Source organism: Monopterus albus, unplaced genomic scaffold (assembly GCF_001952655.1).
Source record: "Monopterus albus unplaced genomic scaffold, M_albus_1.0 scaffold116.1, whole genome shotgun sequence".
Classification (NCBI taxonomy): domain Eukaryota; kingdom Metazoa; phylum Chordata; class Actinopteri; order Synbranchiformes; family Synbranchidae; genus Monopterus; species Monopterus albus.
In genome coordinates, this window is record NW_018127996.1 from 13,359 (window position 1) to 36,918 (window position 23,560).

The window sequence follows — 23,560 nt, forward strand, 5'->3', positions numbered from 1 at the left end:
TACAGCTTTGTAGTTTTCTAAAAGAATGTGCCTTTCTGTCAAGGGCTCCTCACCTTCAGAGAACCTACAGATGTTTCCCAGGTGTGATGTCTGTGTTCTTGGTGTAGGTGTGACATCATATGATTTTTGGATCAAACTGAGGAATGAAATAAAACAGGCTTTACACTATTTGTCAGTAGAAGCACAAACCATTAATCAACTTTGAGTTGTCACACAAATGAACAACTGGATTTTAGAATTTGTTTAGGGCTTATTTATAACATATGGGTCATGGACCACATTGGACTTATTCAAGTATTTCCAGAAAAACGGCTGTGATTTATTTGAATGTCTTTCATATTTAACTGTCTGTTTAGCTGTTTCTGTACCTTTTATATGGGAGCCACATTAAAAGGGAATCCTTATCATTTAATTTTCTCCTGTGTATTGTTATGGTGGTATGTGAACAGGGGTTAGACCTAGTGTAGTCTGTCAGATGTTTTATACATACTGTCTCTATGTATGCTGTGTTTTATTATTTTTATGTAGCCCGACCTTTCATTATAATTTTGTATGTATACAGTTTAATTTTGCTAAAAAAATCTGATTAATAAAGCATTAAATGTAGCTGTGTCTTTCTATGCAAGTCAATAACAAGAATAATTGTCGTAGATTTTACTTGCGCACCACTAATAACTTGCGCATGCCAAATCTTCTCAGAAAGTATATAAAAAGACACCATTTACTCAGTTTGTGGTAAACTGGCACATATATATTTGCCCATATGAATCTCGTTGGGATGTTCTCTCTTTCTTTCTTTCACATTCTAGAAGTTTACTGGCTCCTTCCCTCTCGTCCTGCCTCCTCTGGACTCATACCGGAGTTGGAGTCAATGTGTCGCCTCAGATCCGTCAGAGCGCGCACAGTTGCCCGCTGTCTGGTGAACGATGGCGCCTCTCGTTGCCCGTGTGCTGCTTCTTGTCATGTTGGCTTTACCTCTTTATGGTGTGGAAAAGGTGAGGAACAGAGGATACCGAAAGGATCCTGATGCTGACAAGGTAAGAGAAGATAGTCGTGCAGCCGCTATGATCGTTTTAAAAAGTGGACATGAGGCGTTCCAGACGGTAATCATGCTTTGCGGACAGATTTTGTGATTTCTCATAGGGGCCACATGTGGACATTTAATTATACCCCCTAATTCATCCACTTGATAAATGTGGCTGCTAGCGCAATGAATGTGGTCCCCAAAGTTACTACCGAAGTGATCCGGTCCCAGCAGCAGATGAGGAATGCTGTTAGCCATCATTAATATGGTCAGCTGGCTCTTTATTATTCCAGGTTTGGCTGCTCTCCAGTGGACTAATTGGACAGGGAAAGAAAAGGAAAATCCCAAACAGGAAGTTGTGGCCTGGTTTATGCAGTCTGCCTGCATTTCTTTGCTATCTGCCTATGTACTTTACAGTATTGGCACACCTGTACAATTGTATGCAATTCAATGCAACACTTCTGCTTTATGTCTGCGTTTATGAAGCCCAAAGTGTTTCAGTCTTTGGTGAAATTGTCAAATGTATAAATTCAATTATGCAGATAAATGCAGAATTAGCTTTGGTAATATTCTGCTGTTGGTGGGGAGTGAAGGAACTTAATAGACACAGATCATCTTATACTGTAACTCCTAGGAGTAAAATTAAAGTGAAACTAGAGTTGATTTTTGCAGGACTCTGTGGATTTTATGCATACCCCACTTATGGAGAACCACAAGTAGGCTTGTAGCTCTCCATTATCCTCCAGTGAATAGCTTCTTATGTTGCCATCTGTATCTAGTGCACTGGAAATGATGCAGAAAAGCCCAACTGCACTAGACACTCTGGAGAAGGAAGAGCTCCTTATATGAACAACATGGTAATCATAATGTCATCTCTTGCATCCTACTGAAATCCTGTGAACCTTAAACCTCTCAATAAGCATGCTGCTGGCGCTCTGCATGCGCCAAGAGGACTTTGGTCCTTGCTTCACTGTTAATGCATGAAATACTACTGACTCCTCAGCATGCTGGAGCAAATGCAGCCTTTATTCTTCAAATACAGTAATGGACTGTGTGCTGCTAATACTGAGCAGGTCTGGAGTGTAACTCATGCAGGCAGACAGCAATGCTATAGAAACAGCACACTGGAAGCTAAAAGTCAGCTGTGTGGCTCAGTGGACAAAGATTCCATTCATTATTCTGCTGTGAAAGTCATCCAAATATTCAGCCCTTATTAGAGCACTGAGACTTTTCCTTCCTGAATATCAACCAAATAGACCTATGCGGCATTTGCGTCAGTTTCCACACGTTGCCACCTAATAGCCAAGGTGCTTGGAAGAGTTTTCCCTTTTTTTGAGGACAAATTCCAGGATGTGTTACAGCACATGACCAACCCACACAATGTATTGGTTTCATCACAGTTTCCTATAAAGATGATGTCAGGTCTCACATCTCCAGGTTGATCCAGCAAAGTCACTTAATGGCTAAAACAGGCTCTCAGCCATATGGTCTGCAGAAGCTGACATTACAATGCTGTGTTTCTCAACGTTTAGGCATTTTTGTAATTTGCCCCAGAAACTCAAGTTGGGACAAGATGTTGAAACTGTAATAAAAGCTCTTTTTATGCCTTTTTGGTTATGTGCTTCTTAAAACTGCTTCAGAGCTACGTGCTGAGCACAAAGGGCAGCAATGACCCAACAAAAACCCAGACCCAAATGCGTTCAACATCAGCTGTTTGTTTAAGGGCGAGAACACACTTTAGACTGTCAGTTTATTTCTGTCCTGACTAAAGTATTGACACGTACAAATCAGCTAACTACAATTAAAATCTCACTCCAACTTAAAACTGTTAGCTTTTAACGATCTGCTGGTCAGATTGTGTCTGAAGAGCACATTACCCAAAGCTGTTTGGACCTTCATTATGTCTAGCTCTCTATGTGGTGGGTTTTGGCAAGTTGGCCTGTCTCTGTGTCTGTCTCTGTGTGTTTGAGTCAGCTTGAGTAAGATGCAGCATCTGTTTAAACATAGCAGGAGATTCAGCAGGGTACACTGACATGTGTGGCCAGACAACTACTAATTTAGACCATCACCAAGCCTTAACTTCTTCTTTAACACTTGATCTGTCATTTGGTTGTTTCATGGTTGCTGTTTCTATTGCTTCGCCTTGGTTGAGGTCACATCTGTTTTTACACTTTTTTCAGCATATTTGTATGTATTACTTGTAAATGAGGGATAATCTGCCTTCTTGTGTGTGGTGGTGGAATAGATGACAGCCTTTAGGTGTTTGTGGTGCATGCAGCTCAAACAGAGACTTAACCCCTAGGAAAAAAAAAAAAAAAAACAAAAAAAAAAAATCTGAAACAGGAAGTTTGATAAGAATAGACTCTGCTCATGTTGGTCTAGGGCTTCTTTATGTCAGCATCCACCTCCTCTTCCTTTCTTCTTTGTTTTTTCAGTATGGTAGCTGCATGCAGGGGCCAGCAGGCACCCCTGGCAGAGATGGTAACCCCGGGGCCAACGGCATTCCAGGGACGCCAGGCATCCCTGGCCGTGATGGGCTCAAAGGTGAAAAAGGAGAGTGCATGAGTGAGATCTTTGAGGAGCCCTGGAGGCCCAACTACAAGCAGTGTGCCTGGAACTCCCTGAATTATGGGATTGATCTGGGTAAAGTAGTTGTAAGTATCTTTGTGCAAAGAATGATATGTTTTTAAGGAATGCGAGTGTTTATTTCAAGCATTTTACACAGTCATATAACACCCTACACAATGCATATTAGTAGCATGATTTCTCTGTGTTGTGCAGGACTGTACATTCACCAAACTGCGTTCAGACAGCTCCCTCAGGGTCCTCTTCAGCGGTTCCCTCAGACTCAAGTGTAAGAATGCCTGTTGCCAGAGATGGTACTTTACCTTCAATGGAGCAGAGTGTACAGGACCCCTGCCCATAGAGTCAATCATCTACTTAGATCAAGGAAGTCCTGAGCTCAACTCAACCATCAACATCCACAGAACGTCTACAGGTAAGACTCACATCATAGGCTTTGTTGTGCAATAAATAACCTGAACCAACCATTTTTCCCCAGTGTCTTCTGAAGGCATTGTGAATAGATGGATAAGAACAATGATGCCATGTTAAATATGTAGCTAGTTTGAGCAGTCAGTTAGCTTAGCTTAGCCGAAAACAGGCAACAGAGGGAAAAGCTAGTCTGGCCTTATCCAGAAGTGACCAAATCAGCCTCCCAGCATTACAGAGGCTTACTATTTAAGTTAATATAGCTTTAGCTAAATAGTCCTCTGTTTAATTTGTACAAATACTGAAGTGCAAAAACTACAAGCTGCCTGTTGTTGTGGGGCCAGGCTGCATCAGGGTATTCTTGGCAGGAAGCAGCTGTGGTTGGGTTGTGCAGTTTGTAAGATGTGTTAGAAATCAAATGTTATTAGCCTGTAGTAGGTGTTCCAAACTCTAACACTTGACGGCAGAGTGAAAAGCCTCTGAGGTGGGGGGTGGGGGGTAATAACAGCAGACATTTTCAAACTGCATTCAAAGTGTTGAACCTGGTTGTTATTATGAAATGTGAAAGAAGTATTAAGTATAAAAAATGAAAGCGACAGCTGAGGGATAAGTTCAAACCCTGGCACTACTGACTAGTCACAATGTAAATGGGTGTGAATGCTGTGAACACAACACCTGAACCCCTGCTCCACCCCTTTTTAATGTTGAAAAATTGTGGGGTGAGGGTTTCTGCTATTTAACAAGAGCCCTTGAAGATACATAGGCTACTGCAAGCTTTAAATTGTATTTTGAGGCAGCAGCTGGTTAGCTTAGCACAGCACAATACCTTCAGGAACTTCTTGTTCCCAGTTTTAGTTCTCCTACCTGTGGACAGGCCAGCTGTTTCCCCAGCATCAAACTGTTCCTTTAAGAGAATATTTAACTGCTGTGGATGCTGGAAAGCCTTGTCAACAATTTTCTAACTTTGCTTTAAAGTTACTCCACTCCAATTACATTTGGAAAGCTCGCCACTGTCTCACAAACCAAAGCAATTAAGAGGTTTCTTCTGTGGATGTGATTTGGCCTTTTGTGAGGAGAGTTCTTCTATATTTTCCTATCCAGTTGAAGGGCTGTGTGAGGGCATCAAAGCAGGGCTGGTGGATGTGGCCTTGTGGGTGGGGACCTGCGCTGACTATCCCAGAGGTGACGCATCTACGGGGTGGAATTCGGTGTCCAGGATTATCATTGAGGAACTGCCTAAATAAGAAGGTTGCAAGCCAGGGAGGGACCGGCCCTGGCAGGGTAACAGTATGTTATCTGGCCCTCCAAAATTATGGTATGAGTTTTGCTGAGGCATTACAAGATCACTGATGGTAACTTGAATGTTTTTGTGCTGTTGAAATTCTATACTAGTTGACGTGTGTGTAAACAATAATACTGTCATTCTATCTAGAAATAAACTTTGTACTGTAGTTTTTCTGCTCCCAGGTGCTATTAAAATAAAGCAACTATTTAGCAGACATGTTTAAACTATGTACTCATGTGACTTGTTTGTATTCATTATTACTGTTAATAAAGTAATCCTTAAAAAAAAAGAATTTAACTCAACGGTGTGAATATAATCACTTCTGTTTTAGAACTCTGAAATACCTTGCACTTAATTTTATATAGCCACACTTATTGCATATCAAACAATACAATGCAGATAATGCATTTTATAACAAAATGTTATAAAGCAGTTCAGTTACAATTTGTTGTAATAAAATGTCAACAAATTATGAATTTCCAGAGAACTAGGTTTGCATACTTAAAACTAAAGACCATCTCCATTGTTGCTGTAAACATAACCAAATAACTTGATTATTACACATCCATGCAATAATCAACTTGTCCCCTGTATCATTTTCTGCTGCCAGAAAAGATAAGATGTAAACATAACTCCCATAGGATGAAATATTTAATTAATCTACCTCCTGAGTTCATGATTAATTGGACAGGACCTCATCATGTCACTGACAATCCAGAATTGATTTGGTTCTCTTTCACAGCTTGACCCATTTTCAGGTCAGAAAAAGGCCTGTCACATCAGCACATTGCGTACGGAGCCCTGAGAGTTCAGTTTCAGCCTGACGTGTTTTTCTTTGTAACCCGGTGTGGCATCAAGCTCAGAGTCCCTGCAGTTGTCCACCCCATACCTCTGAGCCTCATTTCTTTTGTCCCAAAAGAAAGCTAGACACATTCTCATAAATTACAAAGGTGATGCAGCAGGCGGGAGTAACGCGTATCACATTGGAGATGATGCCTTTGTAGAAACCAATGGCGCCTTCATTCCTGCAGAGAAAAGGACAAAATCATAGCCATGAATCAAATAGGACACAATATCCAGATTCAGAAACTGAGACCACAATAGCACATTTGGTTCTTTGTTAGTAGATCAGTGTCATACCTCCATGTTCGTACGATGACATCAATAACTCCACTGTACGTGTTGTGCTGGTCTTGCAGTCGAGCTCGCACCACCTGATATGGGTATGTTGTGATCACAGCAAATATTTTGGATAATGCTGCCATTGTGATATATTCCAGTGCATTCTGTTTATAGAGACGGACAAAGAGAGTGAGAGAGGAAGAAATTAGCAGAGTGGAGTTGGAAAACTGATTAGTCACTTCTTCAGCTGCTAGCTATCCACTGTGGTTTCAGTTGTATTAAAACTGAAGTTACAAACTTGTGTTAATTAAAGCACTGGACATGCTTCCAGCCTGTCTGTCTGTCTCTGGCTCATGGGTGTAATGACTCACCAGCTTTGCATCTGAAGGGACTTTCTTGTACTTGTTGTGGTATCTCTTGAGCTCTTCATAGGCCATGAACTGCAGTGCTCCATGGGATGTACCAAACAAACCAGGAACATAACCCTATGACAAGTACAGTCTGTAAGTTGGTCTGTCTCGACACACTCAAATACCCACATTATGGGTTAAATATCACTAGAAAAGCCCACTGCATTGTGTCTGTAGCTCCCTCCCTGTCTTCTCTCATGCTGTCACTGAGCACTTTGGTGACACTTGTCACACCAGGCTAATACAAGTCACATAAAGGAGCTAAACTACAGCCCCAACAATTGTTTAAATTATAACCATTATGGGGTTTTAAGTGCTCCAATGTACAGCTGCACTGCCCTCTAGTGGTGAAGTAATTTTTCATTAATGAGTGAATACAAAATGGTATTACAGTGCAGCAGGACAAAAGGCAGTCTGGTTATAATAAACTATTACAAATCATCCTCTCCCGACAGTCCACAACATAATTTTTTTTCCATTTGTTGCTGTTGCCTAAAAGTAGCAGTTCATGTGTATCTTCATGTATTGTGTGGCATTCATGTGGACGGCAAAGTAAGAATTTCATTGCACAGCGTTTCCGTACTGTGCATATGACAATAAACACTTTGACTTTGACTCATTAAGTACAAGTCCAACACAATGATGTCTAACCTTGTATAGACCAGGGACTCCCTCATGGCGGTAGATCTTGACCAGTGCATCCACCATCCCCTTGTACTGTTTACTGGTTGGCTCAGTATTGTACTGCAGCACCAGCCGGGTCTTGGTCACCCAGATTGGGTTGGTTAGGGTGAGCGTTAGGATGCCTAGGTGAAGGTAGGTCATAATATAATATGTGCAAGACACTTTTGTAAGTACATTCAGTAGCTACTTTTACATGTGCATAACTGTTAATAAATACAACATTTTCTGTTGAAACACTTTTGGATATTGACCCATGTGACTGACATGAACAGAGGGGTGATGTACTAATTTGCATCTGCCTCCTGTCAACAGCAAAGAGCACTATTATCTAGCTGTCATCGATGACTGTGTGAGCATGTGGGTTGCGGATACACGTTGGGACTAACCTGCTTCTGCCGCAGACACCAGGTGTTCTGTAGCGCTCAGCTCATTCTGACGACCTTCTTTTGTGTACCCTTTGATTGCATTGTAACTGTGGGGAACACAGTGTGGGAAATAACACATGAAATAGTCAAATGTCTGTTGTTAATGAAGTAATCATGATACAGAGGTGGGCCAACATAGCTTACGCACAAAAAGAAGTAGAGGCCCCACGATGCTCCAGCACCCCAGACATTGGGTGTCACTCCTTGGTAGAGTCCTCTCAGTCCCTCCTGCTGCCAAACACTCTTCATACAGTGCAGTATGCCACTGTACTTAGGTCTTAATTCCAATCCATCACTTACTGCATTTACATCAAAGACCCTTGTTAAGTAATGTCACCAAAATTGAACACACCAACAATTTCTAAAATAAATTAAATTCAGCCATAGTAGCATGACGCCATCACCATTAAGCAAATCTATTTTTAAATATCTGATTCTGCATTTGTTTCCATTCCATGACAGTCGTCATTAGTATAAGTTAAGCAAGTTGTCAGACTGTACCTGCAAACCTTATTTTGACCAGGTCCAGTGGGTGAAGTACCAGCGTTGATACCACTCCTCCACTCAGTCCAGCGAGCAGGTTTTCCATCCTCACGTGGTTGAAGACCTGCTGCACACGTCCGGCTAATGAGACAGCCGGGAGGGGTTTACTAGACAGTCCTGTCTCTGTAACGTTAATGGTGGAGTGATTTGGAGAGGAGCCCATGTTTACAGGTAATAAACCTAGCTAGCTCCTGTCAGCTAGCTGTAATTACGCAGTATGATAATGCTAAAAGCTTACTCAGTCTGTAACACTCAGACAACCCACTGACACTGCTGCAAAATATAAATATGGTATACAGACTGTACTAACTTCTTGAAACCATCCCCACTTTCACTGAGTGTTAGTAAGTGAACCACGCCGTTGACATAGGGTGTCGCTCCATGACTGTAGTAATGTTACCCAAAGAGTCGAACGACAGTACCACCACTCGACCTTGCTGTGTTCAATAAATGTCAAGGCACTGTAATTAGAAACCGTACTTCCGGCCATTGCCTTCAAAATAAAAGCTTTTTTTTTTTTTAATAAAAAAAACGAACAACGGTATTTCGCCATACTGTACTGAAACAGCGCAAACGTTAGAACGGGGGTTGCATGATGGAGCGGTGGTCAGCACAATCATCTCACAGCGAGAAGGGTCTGGGTTTCGAACCTCAGCTGTTCGGGCCTTTCAGTGTCGAGTTTTTATTTATTTATTTATACTAATAGTTTATAACTATCCCTTTTATATTTTGATTATTTTACACTTTATCGAAACATGTGTATTATTTTTATTTTTTTCCGATACTCCTTTCTTTCGGGATGTTGTGTTTAACTTTATTATTATAATCTTCCTTATGTCTACTTGCTAAAACCTCTTGAGTGAAAATGACTTTATCTCAATTCCTCAGTGTTCTTATCATCAACTCATCACTTTGCACAAATGAGACTGGAGTATTGAATATGTTTCTGGTACTTGTCTTGCTAAATTTTGCAACTTGATGGTTGTTTCTTTTACTTGTCGTAAAAGGACTTGACATCCCACAATGCAACGCGGCTCCAATGAGTAACTTCTTCATGAGCACATGGGTGGTCAAAACAGTGTTTGCTAATTTTTTTTTTTTTTTTTTTTTTTGCTTAACGTTAAATTAACTCGGCTTAATTTTAGTGGTTTCACTCTTTTTCTAGAATGAAGGTTAAAGTCCTCTCGAGGAACCCGGATGACTATGTCCGGGAGACCAAACTAGATATTCAGCGTGGTAAGTAGACTCGGCTAGGTTAAACACAGCTTCGCAGCAGGATGTTAGCCACAAAACAACGACGGTAGCATACAGCTACATAACTACAGTCTATTAAATAATGTAACTCAGAGCGTTTAAATTTACAATATGGCAATAAATTAATCTTTGGAGAAATTCCTTTGTAAACGTGGAGTAAATTTCACATAAGCTAATGCAAGTAACAGCTACAACATTAGCACCCATATAAGATTACTAAATACAAACAGTAAATTAACCTTAAGTGTGCGGTTAGGTCCTCTGGGTCACACGAGATATATAAACGAGTAACAGTAAGTTAATTATATGTATGAATTTCTATAAAGGAATAGTTTTCTCTGCAATGAAAGCAGAGTTGCCACAAATATATGCTTTTTTTAAAAAACACAGATTATCCTAACATGGATTATAATCTGTGGAAATAAACTTCATATTAACGTGGCTGCAAGTTGAAAAGTACCTATCTGGCATACATGCAAATTAAATGCTCTGACATATGATTTATAAGTAACTCAAGTCTACCTTTAGTCCCTAGAAACTATGACCCAACACTTCATCCATTTGAGGTGACTAGAGAGTACACCCGGGCTCTGAATGCCACTAAACTGGAGAGGGTGTTTGCCAAGCCATTCCTGGCCTCCCTGGACGGTCACAGGGATGGTGTGAATTGCATGGCCAAGCATACCAAGAGCCTTTCCACCCTGCTCTCTGGCTCCTGCGATGGGGAGGTAGCTATCTGCTGTCTAAATACATTACCTCATCTAGTGAAGTCGTGTCAAGCCTCCGGAATGGTGACGTTGTACATCTAATACTTTTCTTGACATTGACAGGAACTTTTCTTTGATCCTTAGGTGAAAGTGTGGAATCTGACCAAACATGAATGTGTCCGCACACTCCAAGCACATGAAGGTTTTGTCCGGGGAATGGTTGTCCGATATTGTGGAGCTTCCTTTTTTACGGTGACTGCTGCCATTCAACATCTGACAAGACAGTTAGGACTACCGGAGTTTTAATAAGCTGTGCTCTAATACAGCTTGTGTTTTATATCTTGACATCTGGACTATAACAGGTTGGTGATGACAAAACAATCAAACAATGGAAAATGGAAGCGATGGGTTACGGAGAGGAAGAGGTGCCCCTTAATACTATCCTGGGCAAGGTATGTTCATTGAGCTATCTGGTGGAGTATTAGTATCAAGCACATCATCATACATCAGTGAAAGATAATGATTTGACAATGTTAGAACTGCTTTGCAGACTGTATTCACAGGACTGGACCATCACCAGAAGGATGGTGTATTTGCAACATGTGGCCAGCAGGTGGACATCTGGGATGAGCAGAGGAGTAGCCCAATCCGTTCTTTCACATGGGGCGTAGACAGCTTTAGCTGTGTCCGCTTCAACCCTGTAGAGGTAAGACACCATTTATCCACCACACTCATAGTGTCAAGAACATTTTGGCCACAACAATTTAGCCATGGTCAAACTCATTAAATTGGTTATTGCCAGACTTTTATCAGTTGACATTCTGCTGATATCTTTTAAGTTAGTGATATATCTTCCTCCAGACTGAACTTCTTGGAAGCTGTGCTTCTGACAGAAGCATAGTGCTCTATGATATGAGAGAATCGATGCCACTTAAAAAGGTAGACTTTCACAGTTCAGTTGCTTGAGTTGAGTACCATTTCTTTATCCCCTTTCATCATGAGAAGTATGATAATATATATGCTAAATGTTTTTATTTTCTTGTTTAGGTTATAATGACAATGAGGAGCAACACATTATGCTGGAACCCCATGGAAGCCTATTATTTCACATGCTCAAATGAAGACTACAAGTGAGTTTAAGATTAGTACAGATAGAGCTGTGGTTACATGAGCTACTTTTCGAGTCTGAATAACATTGTTCAGAATGACTCCCATTAAGTTTGTTTATTGGCAGTAATTGAGGCCTCATGTTAACAAATTTCAGAGCCAGTGATGTTCAAAAATGGATCTGCATTGGGCACTTGCTAGTGTTATTTTACAATGAAATGTACACATAATATACTTTCAGTAGCCACTTTATTAGGTACACCTGTACATCTGTGTTTATGAAGCTCAAAATGGTCATGAATGTATAAATTCAGTTATATGTTTATTATTGAGGCCATAGTTAAAGGTGGTGTTGTACTGCACTACATTATATTTAGAGGTGTTCCTAATATTCTGACCCTCTCACGTATATAGCTGGGGAGGACAAAAATATAAGCACACTATGTTAAGGAGGTGTTGCACTGACATGCATACAGTTGTACTGGTGTACCTAATAAAGTGGCTGGTGAGTGTAGATTCTGACTTTTTTTGATAATAAGTGAAACAAAAGGCTCCATGTAAATGCACACCTAGTGGTTCCTATGAATATTGTCTCTAGAAGATTGTTCACTATTGTATCTGTTTCTTACTAGCCTCTACACATATGACATGAGGTACCTGCAGCGGCCCGTCACAGTGCACATGGACCATGTCTCTGCAGTGCTTGATGTTGACTACTCTCCTACTGGGAAGGAATTTGTATCTGCCAGTTTTGACAAGACGGTCCGTATCTTCCTCAAGGATGGTGGCCACAGCAGGTCAGGACCACCTGTTAGAAATGCTTCTAAGGTTTACTGTGATAGTGTTACTGGTCCAGAGTCAGGTACCATTTTTGTGCTTTGGAATGAGTCACATAAGAGTCAGTGGTACATGTTTTCTTCTAAATGAAGCTGATAGTACTCATCATTTTTTCTAGTGTTCATCACATTTATTGTATTCTGTAGTCATAATCAGAATGTATTGATCAGGTCATGTCTTGCTCTTTAAGGAATTTAATAATATCTAAGTTAATGAAATGGTAACCTGTGTTTTTCCTGCAGTGATGAGTCAGACTGCTGTGGAAAAAGGCAGGGTTACTAATAATTGTTAGGTGGCAAAGCTAATGTGGGGATGCAGATTGTTTAGACTGCCCTTCTCAACCACAAATATCACAGCCAAGTTTGGTTGTTACAGGATGTAATGGTACATGCAGTGTTGTTTCTATATTTGTCAAGCTCCAGAACAGAGAGCTACAGTTGCTACATACTGTAAATATTGTGGTGTTGTAGGAGCATTCTGAAACACTATCCTGTAAGCAGAAGACATTTTGACTTGTCATAGCAGGTAAAGAACATGTGTTATTACTAATGAGTTTACCAATAGCCAATGAGGGTCCCAAACAGCCAGTGAGCCAGTAGAGACAACGCCTAGAATTTGCTCACCTGATTGGAATACTGGGTTATTAAATGTCATTATACCATTCTACTTGGCTGGAAGGTGTGGGTTAATTTAGCAAGAATGCATGGTTTAAACACACACATATGGCATAGGCTTCTGTGTGCCATTCTAAATCACTGCAACACCTCAGAAAAGGAGGAATTGAACATTCCGTTTAACCTTCTTTGTGAATATTCAACTTCTGGAGAGTTAGAAGACATTGTTAATGGAGAAGAAATTGAAGCCATTAAGTTCAAGGAGAGAGGGCACAAAATGATAATGGAAGAATAGCTAAGGAAAATAAAGGAAGACAAACATGAACTAAACACTAAAAAGTTACAAGGTTGCAGTGAAAACAAATGATTTTTTTTAAACAAAAAGGAAAAAACACAGACCTGAAATTTTATGGCACAGTTTCCCTGAAGTTCCTTGTATAAGCTCTATCAACTGTTACACTGTACCAAGTACTGGAATTTCCAGTGAATATATGGACTATGTCTTGAAGTACAATTTAAAAAAATGTTTGTTAAATTAAACAATTAGTTTTTAATTTTAATATCATATAGCAACCAGTTGACAAGTGTCATTTTGTATGCATGGATGATACCTTCCCAGGTGTAGTTCTATGATTGTAATGGATTCCGCCGAGGTTCTTCTGCCTCTGTGTCATCCATTACAATCGTACATCTGGTATTTTCTCTTACCTAATTGCTCCTGTGTGGTGCCTGATACTGTGAAAAAGGTCTCTCTCGCACCCTAAGCGAGAATCATACCCCTAGACCAACAAGCCTACACTGACCTGGTGTAGTGGTACTCTACCTGCCTTGGGTACGGTTTCTGGGAGCTAAATTTCAGCACCCGTCGTGTATTTTTAAAGCAACAAGACTGAAACAAAACCTGCGAGAATAAAGCTTAAATATGCCTTGAAACTGAAATCTTGCTTTTTCACAACCTCCAGTTTGTCTGTGTTGTAGCTTTTTGCTTTTCCCCTGTTTTTCAGATCTAGTAACAGAACACAGGATTTGTTTTGGAGAAAGATTCTGTAACGCAATGAAAATCATAGGTGCTTTGACAAAACTGTCTTTAAAAATTGACTAATGATGTTTTCCAAGTTATTCCCAAGTTGTCCAGATGATTGGGGTGTTGGGTCAGAAAACCTTTGTATGTGTCTTTCTAGAGGGCATGGACGAACAACATGAATTCTCCTTTAATTTAGATGGCTTGCTGTTTTTTTTTTTCTGGCTTGTGCACACAGTGACACAGGTTTTATTTTTTTAGTAAGCCACTGGTTTAATTGCCAGAATCGAACACATTATTCTTAACTCTCTGAGTGTTATAGCAACATACTATTCCTGATCAATATGGGTATTGGTAGGCCTGTATATTGTAACACTTGATCCTGTAAACATGCTTGTTTTCAGTGTTTTTTTCTGATAGCTAAAAAACTCATTATATTGCCTGACTTTCTTACTTTCTTTTTTGAAATTCAGGGAAGTGTACCACACCAAACGCATGCAGCATGTCATCTGTGTTAAATGGTCGGCAGACAGCAAGTACATCATGAGTGGGTCTGATGAAATGAACATCCGACTGTGGAAAGCCAACGCAGCTGAGAAATTAGGAGTGGTGGGTCCTGGCTTCCTTATATCATTTCTGCTTTCTTTCAAAAAAAAGACAGCTCGCTGCTAATTGATAATTCCTCATCTCGATGTCTGTGACCAGTCAACAGTTGTATTTTCCTCTGCTGTCAGACATAGTGCATCTCCCTCCAGTGTATTAACTGATGAGTTAGCTGTGACCCTGCTCCCAACTCAGCAGGGGGTGGCTATGCCAGGAGCTACAGCACTACTGTTGCCAAATGCTCTGATGGATGCTGACTTAGGGTAGAATCACTCTCAATAAGTACAATGTACCAATTGGCACAGCAGCGCTTGTGTCAGTTTAAAGCCAAAAAACTCAAAATCTTGTGTTTGACAAATCATTAACAAAACATCCAACTGAGACTGTCCCCCTTTCTGCATATGTACACCTCCAGTGACTTTTAATATCTTTGTGTTTATCTCTGATAATATGAACTTTGTTAGAAGAAATGATGACCTTAACATAATGTTGTGTTCACCTGTCAAATAACACTCCTGTGAAATGCATGGGAAGTGCTCCACTGTCCCAGATCCCAGTGGTGGCTGAATTATAAAGATGAATGGCATCTCATGTGCCATGTCCAACAGCCATCGTTCATTCCTAATCGGATTCACCCTGGCTTATTCTTGTAATGCAGCTTCACTTTTGGCACTTGTTTTACTGTCACTGTGTAAGAGAAGATTTATCCGGGAGCCTTGCACTTAAACAGATCAGACAAGGGCTGCTCCTATCAGCAGTTTAAACCAGCCAATCACTTAAAGTGGGCCACTCTGAACATAATGAAGCATTAACAGTCAAATTGTACTGAGAGGGTCTTTAATTATCAAGAAATCCCAAAATGCTGATTCAAGCCTTTGTCTGTGTTTGAAGGCATCATACTGGACTGATCTCTCATTTTGTCAGTCAGAACGTTGCATCAGCATATCATTGGCACTTTAGTCCAAGACCTGAAACATGTTGAATCAGTTAACTCCTATTTAGTTTCAGCGTTGTTCTGTAGACACTGACATATCACCGCTCATTTTTTTAAGGCCAGAAAGCCAACCGAATAATTTGATTTACATGGATGTGATTGTGTTTCTATCTGCTCTGCTGATCAAATGAAGAAGCGCTGCTTTACTTTATATTATGGGGTTTACAGTCTCATGAAATAGGTTATGTAGCAAGAATAATTGTGGTTTGATTATAATCAGGTCTTGTTTTTCTAAGATCAGTGGCATAGTAAGAGCAAGCACTATGTTTACAAGTGGCACACCACCTTTTGATGTGTTCTATGTTTGTGGCTGCCTCACATGATATGATCACCTAGTCCTGTCTGCTTCCTTCAGATGTCAGGCCATTTTTATTTTTTTTACCTAGGACCAAAGTGCTGAAAGGTCAAGTTGGTTATCTTGTTGGATTACAGTTACTACAGACACCTTGCTGTAGCCTGGTCACCAAAGTAGAGTCACCTATTGAGTTTTAACAATAAAATTCCAGTGATTAGCACAGTGGCATGGTGGTTAGCGGTGTCGCTTCACAGTAAGAAGGTTCCGTGTTCGAACCCGGGCTGACCTGATGCCTTTCTGTGCGGAGTTTGCATGCTCTCCCTGTGCTTGTGTGGGCTCTTTCCGAGCACTCTGACTTCCTCCCACAGTCCAAGAACATGCAGCTTAGGTTGATTGCCCACTGGAGTGAGTGTGATGGTGTGTGGTTGTTTGCCTACATGTCAGTCCTGCGATAGACTGGCAACCGGTCCAGGGTGTACCCTGCCTCTCGCCCAGTGTCAGCTGGGATTAGCTCTAGCCCCCCTTGACCCTGTTTAGGATAAACGGTATTGATAATGGATGGATTCCAGTGATTTCTCCATCTCCCATACAGGTGCTTTCTGATAGTTGCACCTCTTTGCCCATTCTGTAGGTCTCACTAAATATGATCCCTCCAAAGAGAATCAAAGCAAAGCATCATCTCCTGCTCACTCATATGCTTCTTGTTGAGATGATACAGTGTGTTTAGCAGGTTAGCCATGTGTGTATCCATGGGAATTAATTTAGTCCAACAGGATCAGTATCTAACAGCTCTTCTCCAACAAATTGAATCTGAGACAAATCACTGCTTTTAATTAGAATAAAAGCCTCGGAGGAGGGCAGCCTCAGCCAAGATGATAGTTTTTATGAGAGGTGGGGAGGGAGGGATGTTGTTCAGCTGGTGTCTTCACTTTTTAACAGACATTGATTCAGTTTTGAATGAGAATGTTGTCACGATTAAGTTAGTGCTGACTGTAGTGGCCAAGATTCTAAGACATGAAAAAGCATACCCTAGAACTTAACAAAATACCAGTACAATGCAGACTAAATCTTTTTAAATTTGTGCCAGAGTCTTCAAGTAGCACATGTACAAGCAGATCATTTGGTGAATCTTCTGATCAGCAACACAATTCAGATTTCCAGTTTTCAACTGGAAATGCTCATTAGTGGAATCATGACATTTAAGAAAGCACCTTAGGTAACACTTCTGTCACCATGGGAACCCAAGATGCTCTCAGTGAGAGAATTTGCATGTGTGCTACAGACATAAATACAACTTTACAACTTAATGTTTAATTGTATGCCATCGTCTCTTCCTCTGATTTCCTGTAGCTGGCCCCCAGAGAGAGGCAGGCTGCCAACTATAGTCAGAAGCTGAAGGAGAAGTTCCAGCACCACCCACAGATCCGACGCATAGCTCGTCACCGACATTTACCCAAGAACATCTACCATCAGACCAAGGAGTTGAGGATTATGAAGGAGGCTCGCAGTAGGAAGTATGTATTCACTTTTTTTAATCTCTTGTCAGTCCTAATTTAGCCATTGAGATAGGATTTGATCATGATCATTTATCTGTATGAATGGCCTGAAGTCCCCTCTGTGTCCATGTAGAGGGGGCAATGACTTAGGCTGCTGCCAGAATAGGTCTGACCAATGCAGTCAGAAAAGCCTAACGGAAAATCTCACAGATGGGGTTGCCCCACCATGACGTCTCAAAAGACCTTACATGTTCATGATTTATATACGCATGTGCTTGTGTGATGTATTGATTGTCCCAGTTGGCCCTGTGGTCCAGTGATTCATAGCTCTTTTTTCTACTGGCTGTATTGTGATACAGCTGACAAACGTTTTGGACTGCGAATGATTTGCCATCCGTGCTTTATGCATTATTTTCAGGGTACATTAGTGTGAACAGTGACGTAGGTGTTAGATCAGCCGTCTCTTCGTCCCTCCTCCTTTTGCTGAGCAACCCCACCGAAATCCTTTCCTGAGTAATCTCACTAGCAGACTGAGTTATTTACTGCTCTTTCTGCTTTCTTTTCCAGGGAGAGGAATGTTCGCAAACACAGCAAACCTGGCACTATTCCTGTGGTGTCTGAGAAGGAGAAGCACGTTGTCACTGTGGTGCAATAAACAGAACTGGAAAAGAGCACAGTGGACATGATGATACTGCCCTCACTTAATAAAGAAAAATGATACCACTTGTTAGTTGGGGGAAAGCCAAGTTCTGCCTCATTTCTAAGTACAAGGACATGTGGTAAATACATACAGAAACAATGTTTTGAAGCCTTCATCAAATTTTGTAAACCACTCATCAGCCATGCTTTTTCATTTGTAACCCCTTTACACAGGTTCAGAGATAACTTCCAATTTTAGTCTTTCTTTTGACTAATCACATGTCTTAGTAAAACAAGTTTGGGTTTTCATCTGAGTATTCAACACCACAGTTTAAATTTTTTATTTAAAAAATTGCAGTTGGTACATATTTGCAGCGTACGTGCAATAATATTTCTTATGGTTACAAGTACAAGTTATTTTTCTGACATGACTGAAGTTCAATAAAATGTGCTACAGTTTCTTATTAAAACTACCAGACAAGACATAACATGGTCAGTATTCTTTAAATGAACCTCTGTAGGTCATACAGTGTGTTATCCGGCTGTCTCTAAAGGCAAAAGGGAAAGTAATTATACTTGCTGTGAATAGCCTTGGTTGAAAGTGGGTCTGAAAGCCTGTAGCATTACCTGCTCATGATCATATCCATGATCATTGTCCAAGAAGTTCGTGTCTTCAACACAATCAGTCATACAAATGGGGATAACGGCACACTTCTTGAGTCTGTCCTTGAGCCAGGCTCTCCTGTTGAGCGGTGAGTCTTTATTGTCCCTAAGGGGAGATTTGCACTCAGTGGTAAGCATGAAAAGTGACAAGAGGGCTTGACAGTGAAGTTCAGACCTCCCCATACCTTATCACTGTGAGACAGTTTAACAAGTATTATTTTTAAGCATACCGAGGCATTAAGAACCAACCAGGAAGTTTGGTGTAAACTGCAGGAGTTGTTTTTTACTTCAGTGCAGTGTCAGTTTTAAGTTTAAGCCATTGTAGTGCCCATTAAATCCTGAAGTATGTAAAATAACCGACCTAGTGGAGAGCAAGGACAGATGTTTGGGTTTACTAGCACAAACAGCCAGGAAACTTTTTCCTCCAGCTTTGGAAGATCTAATTCCCTATGGGTGAGAAAGTACTACTCTCAAAATGTGTATGTATGGAGCCAACACTGTTTGCTGATGTGTATTTATTGTATAATAAACCTCAGCTAACGTGTTGCTCTGAAAGTGGGGTTTGAAAGAAATTGCAGTGTGAATCATTCAGAATTCAACCATAACATCAATCTTCCTCTTGTGCTCTGAAATGTGACAGCAGATCATTGTGTAGGTGCTAGCAGACTTTCAGCCCTAATGAGGTAGAGGCTCTATCCTCTTAATGTTGTCTTTCAAATCCTGTCAACACTGCAGCCTGAGAGAGAGGGCTGAGAAATCACCTAACGAGAACGGCTATAGAAAGGATTCGCAAGAGGGTTGATAAGAACTTCATGGTGAAGTCACAGTGTGACGCAATATGCACTGTCTTTAACAATTCAAACCCCAAAGAAATTCATTTCATTTAAGAAAATCAAAAACTATTAACACTAAAGAAGTTGGATCCAGTTTTTTTTAACCCATTTTAACCTAAAAATAGCTTTCAAACTGTAAAATTCAGTTTTAAAAAAGACTGGTTTCACAGTGAAGTGCATCACTGCAGCCTTCGGCACTGAGCGTGTAGTTGTCTTGTATTTGTCATAGCATCAGGTGGCATCAGAGCCTGTGTGTACAGTAAATGTGCATTAAAAACAGCACTGACCAGAGCTACTGTACTGCCACACCTGAAGTATCAGGCGTTGTCACTATTCTGTATTTATCTTTCCACTTCACATTTGCTCCTGGCACCGTTCTCATGATCTGGTTATAAAATATGCATGATGCCGGTCCTGTGCTGCTCCCACTCAGACCCTCCAGTCCGTGTTTTTGGAGCTGCTATCTGTCTTCTGTCAATGAACATCCAGCTTTTTTTTATTCTTCTACGTGTCTCCCTGGCCCCGCCTCTACCTCCAATTTTAATTTTTTCCCCCCTGCTCTCTCTCTCACACTCACGCACAGACTCTCTCTGTCTCTATATCCCTCCCTCTCTCTCACTCACTTCCATTGCATCCATTTTTGTGCATTTAAGAAATCACCAAGAATTACCAACCTGGAGTAAAGCCACCTACCCAGATCGAGTGGCAGAGGAGGGTTAAGGACCCCAGAAGAAAACAAACAAGGACGGCCAGGGCCTCTTTTATTCCACCATGCCAGAGAAGCATTTCTACAGGATGGCAGCGATGGGTTAGACAGGATTTAATATGACTGCAAAATAAAAGGCAAGAGTTGTTTTTTATCTTTTGTATTTTTTCTACCTTTTTTAAATCCCCGGATGGATGGAGACTTGTGTTTGGAATACCTGAAGGCTGTATCCTACAGCCAGTGCACTCTTGCTTCTTTTAAGGACATCTCTTATCTAACGTTGAGTGTTTTCTAGTTCATAAATGTTCATGTGTAAGTTGTGTGATCCAACCTGCAACAGCTAGAGTAGATTGTGAATTCCCAGGCTGCTGGCAGTGCTCAGTCGGCTGCAGCGTATTTGACAACCCTATAATGAGCATTTAGTAGTTGAGGTTGAAGCTTGTAATTAATATTTTGACGCTTATTCCCACTGCCCAATGCAATAATGTGTCTGATACTCCTAACCAAGATGTCATGCTGTGTGTAAGCCGCGGTGCATCCAACCCCAACCGCCAATTTGAATTTTGAAGGCATGAAATGTAACCCACACACACACGCGTGCAAAAGCCCAGAATGCCGCCGGTTGATAGTGCTTTTCTCGTTTTTTAGTCTGTGTATAAAAAGATGTCTGCTGCACACGGGCCAAGGGGCGGCCCTGGCCCTGCTGCTGCTGCTGCTGCTGCCCCAGCGGCCGGCGCCATGCCGGAGATGCCGGACCTCAGCCACCTTACCGAGGAGGAGAGGAAGATCATCCTCGGCGTCATGGACCGACAGAGGAAGGAGGAAGCGAAGGAACAGTCAATGTTAAAGTAAGAAAAAGGTGGAGATAGTGGGAATTGTTGTCTGTTGGGGAATAAGGTGCTGGGTTGGTGATTTGTTATTAGCACTGATCGTCTGAGATAGTGGTGGGTCATGTTGCCTCTTGACATCCAAGCTATAGCTGTAATAGTCGACTACTATCCTTTGGGACCTAAGTGAGATGACTCTTTTGCTCACGTGCTTATCACCTCCGGACTCCCCATTTAGTAAATATTTAATGGCTGAGTATCGTTGTATAATGTGGCATGCGCTCCAACCTCGTACCCCCCACCCCCACTTTGTTGTAGCTATAGCTTTAGCCTACTATAATGGGCTGGGTTAACAGGAACGGGCGCCATTTTTACGTAAAAACTACGCCAAACTGCTTAACCTTTCCCCACGAGCGTCACCGAAATCACACAATATGACACTGGAAAGATCACTAAAGGTGTCCTTTGTGGCGATGGCGCACGCGGAGTGTGTGTGATTTCAACAATAAAGTCTCGGTAGATCCTGTTCTCACCCACCCCTGCCCCCTCGAACCCACTCCTCGTTCTTCTTGCGTACAGATGTAGCTCGGAGCTGTTTCAGCACCACGGCGCTGTCCACTGATGGGTTTTAGTTTTTAAGGTGGACCGGAGTGTTCCCGCCATCGTAGCTTTAATGTTTACAGTGTGAGCCATAACTCTGTTTTATGTGGAGTATTACACTTTATCGCTCTGCCTTGGTTATAAAAAAGGCGCTCGGTTGATGTATTGTTAATTAAAACATTAGTGTGACCTTCCTTGGGAAGCTATTCTAATGAAGAGCGAGGGATTTAGGGACGGTGGCCTTAAATGTTTCCATATTTTCTTGCAGTGTTCCTACAGTGAAAAGGATGCACAGGCTTGCAGGCTCACAAACCAGAAGATGCTGTACTTTGACTCTTATATTTGAATGCAGCATACAGTAAATATAATGATCCGTTTTAGGTGATGACTAAAGTGTCCACATATCTTCTGGCAGGTTATTGGTGCTGCAGCCTCCCAGCCGGTGCCACTGACTTCAGTCTAAGGGTTGTGTGCCACCATCACTGGGAGTTTTTAGAAGCATTAGAACACTTGTTTTCCGTCATCGGGACAATGTTTGCACTAAGGCAACATTCATAATGAGGAGAAAGTTGTGCAGTCCCTACCTAGTGCTGATAAACATGACTCATGAAGAAGATGCAGCTACCTCATAAACTGTGCATGTGTGTGATTCATCCAGGCCTTTTCCTGTCTTCTCCCTCCTACTTACCAGGGGTTTTATATCACCAGCAGGACATCTGCCAAAAGATGTGACTGCCACCCTTTTTCTGTTTGCTTTGACCTTATGATTAGTCCTCCTGACCCCCGTGTAGCCTAATAGTCATTCTTTTTTTAATTTTACATTCAGAGAGGTCATATTGGTTCAATTTTAATGTCTATACATATGAGGTGACTCATCATGAGTCATCAAAACAGTAAATCCACACTTTCTTTCAGTGTTAATATGCTCAGCCTTGGCAAAGGTACAACTGCAGCAGAGTAACTTGTCATTGGGTGGTTCGTAACATTTCCAGCAATATCGGAAACAAACACCCACACTGTAACATCCAACCCTATAGCCTGTAGCCTGTGCATCTCAGCTGTCGCAGTCATGCCCCAAAACCACAGCAGCTTGGATGGCATTTTGGGAAAGTGGCAGTCTGAACATTGAAGTGTGTAATCTAACAAAGGGAATCCTGGGAGGAAGGCAGGATGGAGAAGAGAGAGGGAGAGAGCCTCCAGCTGCAGGGCTTGCCAACTTGCTGTCATCTTGCTGGAGGTGTTACAGAGAGCGTGGATGGAAATACAGGGCTGCTGACTTGCATGTAATTAGCTACTCTTTTTTAGCCTGCTCATGCTTAGCTAGCCTGTGTGCATACATGTACAAAATGTGTTGCACCAGTGAAAAGTTAATGTTATGAAGTCCAAAGGGTGGCGTTCATTCATCACACTCATCAAAGCATTTGTTACATCATACAGAATACACAAGAGCTACCAGCTAGCTTGGTCTTCCATGCATCTGTGAATCCCTGAGCAGTACAATAGTAATTGTTATGGGACTCCCACCCCGACCCACCTTGACACTTTGTACTCCATAGGCAACCATCAGCTGCCTGTGTTGGCATGACCCACACAACGCCTAGGGCTCCACTTCTCCTTGCTTCCTACTCCTCCAGTTCTCTAGGGCTGCTTCTTATTTCTGCTGAGTGACAGGGGGCTATAGGATCTCTGCCTGTCTAGGATAGTCACAGTGGAGCTGCCCATGCACATTACAGAGGTCCTAACTCTGACCCTCTCGCTCACCTCTACCCTTTTTATCACTTTGTGGTTTCTATTACTTTCACCCCATAGTACCTCTACCTGTATTATGAGGGCATGCGCTGACACACACACAATACTTATACCAACAGACAGAGATATTT

General features: G+C 41.5%; 3 protein-coding genes across 5 annotated transcripts; 2 read left to right on the top strand and 1 right to left on the bottom strand.

Moving 5' to 3' along the window:
* Window positions 1-780: 780 nt before the first annotated feature.
* Window positions 781-5,536, top strand: LOC109966641 (collagen triple helix repeat-containing protein 1). 3 transcript variants are annotated; one of them, XM_020611641.1, is made up of 5 exons: window positions 781-1,037; window positions 1,804-1,881; window positions 3,460-3,678; window positions 3,806-4,022; window positions 5,117-5,536. In XM_020611641.1, the coding sequence occupies exons 1-5, from the start codon at window positions 927-929 to the stop codon at window positions 5,257-5,259; spliced, it is 768 nt and encodes a 255-aa protein (XP_020467297.1). In that variant the 5' UTR covers window positions 781-926; the 3' UTR covers window positions 5,260-5,536. The 3 variants fall into 3 exon arrangements, with proteins under 3 accessions (XP_020467297.1, XP_020467299.1, XP_020467298.1); XM_020611643.1 differs by lacking the exon at window positions 1,804-1,881 and having other exon boundaries at window positions 781-995; window positions 5,117-5,531; XM_020611642.1 differs by lacking the exon at window positions 1,804-1,881 and having other exon boundaries at window positions 782-1,037; window positions 5,117-5,528.
* A 247-nt stretch (window positions 5,537-5,783) lies between these two features.
* On the bottom strand, window positions 5,784-8,655 carry LOC109966640 (mitochondrial folate transporter/carrier). Its single transcript, XM_020611640.1, has 7 exons — window positions 8,443-8,655; window positions 8,090-8,240; window positions 7,903-7,988; window positions 7,484-7,638; window positions 6,794-6,907; window positions 6,441-6,586; window positions 5,784-6,325 (listed from the first exon to the last, which is right to left on the bottom strand). Exons 1-7 carry the CDS (start codon window positions 8,645-8,647, stop codon window positions 6,199-6,201), a joined length of 984 nt encoding a protein of 327 aa, XP_020467296.1. The 5' UTR covers window positions 8,648-8,655; the 3' UTR covers window positions 5,784-6,198.
* On the top strand, window positions 8,575-18,158 carry dcaf13 (ddb1 and cul4 associated factor 13). The gene is made up of 12 exons (XM_020611639.1): window positions 8,575-8,655; window positions 9,650-9,720; window positions 10,267-10,466; window positions 10,590-10,697; window positions 10,808-10,897; window positions 10,996-11,151; window positions 11,307-11,384; window positions 11,493-11,575; window positions 12,185-12,349; window positions 14,498-14,633; window positions 17,267-17,430; window positions 17,980-18,158. The coding sequence occupies exons 2-12, from the start codon at window positions 9,651-9,653 to the stop codon at window positions 18,065-18,067; spliced, it is 1,338 nt and encodes a 445-aa protein (XP_020467295.1). The 5' UTR covers window positions 8,575-8,655; window position 9,650; the 3' UTR covers window positions 18,068-18,158.
* The last annotated feature ends 5,402 nt before the right edge of the window (window positions 18,159-23,560 follow it).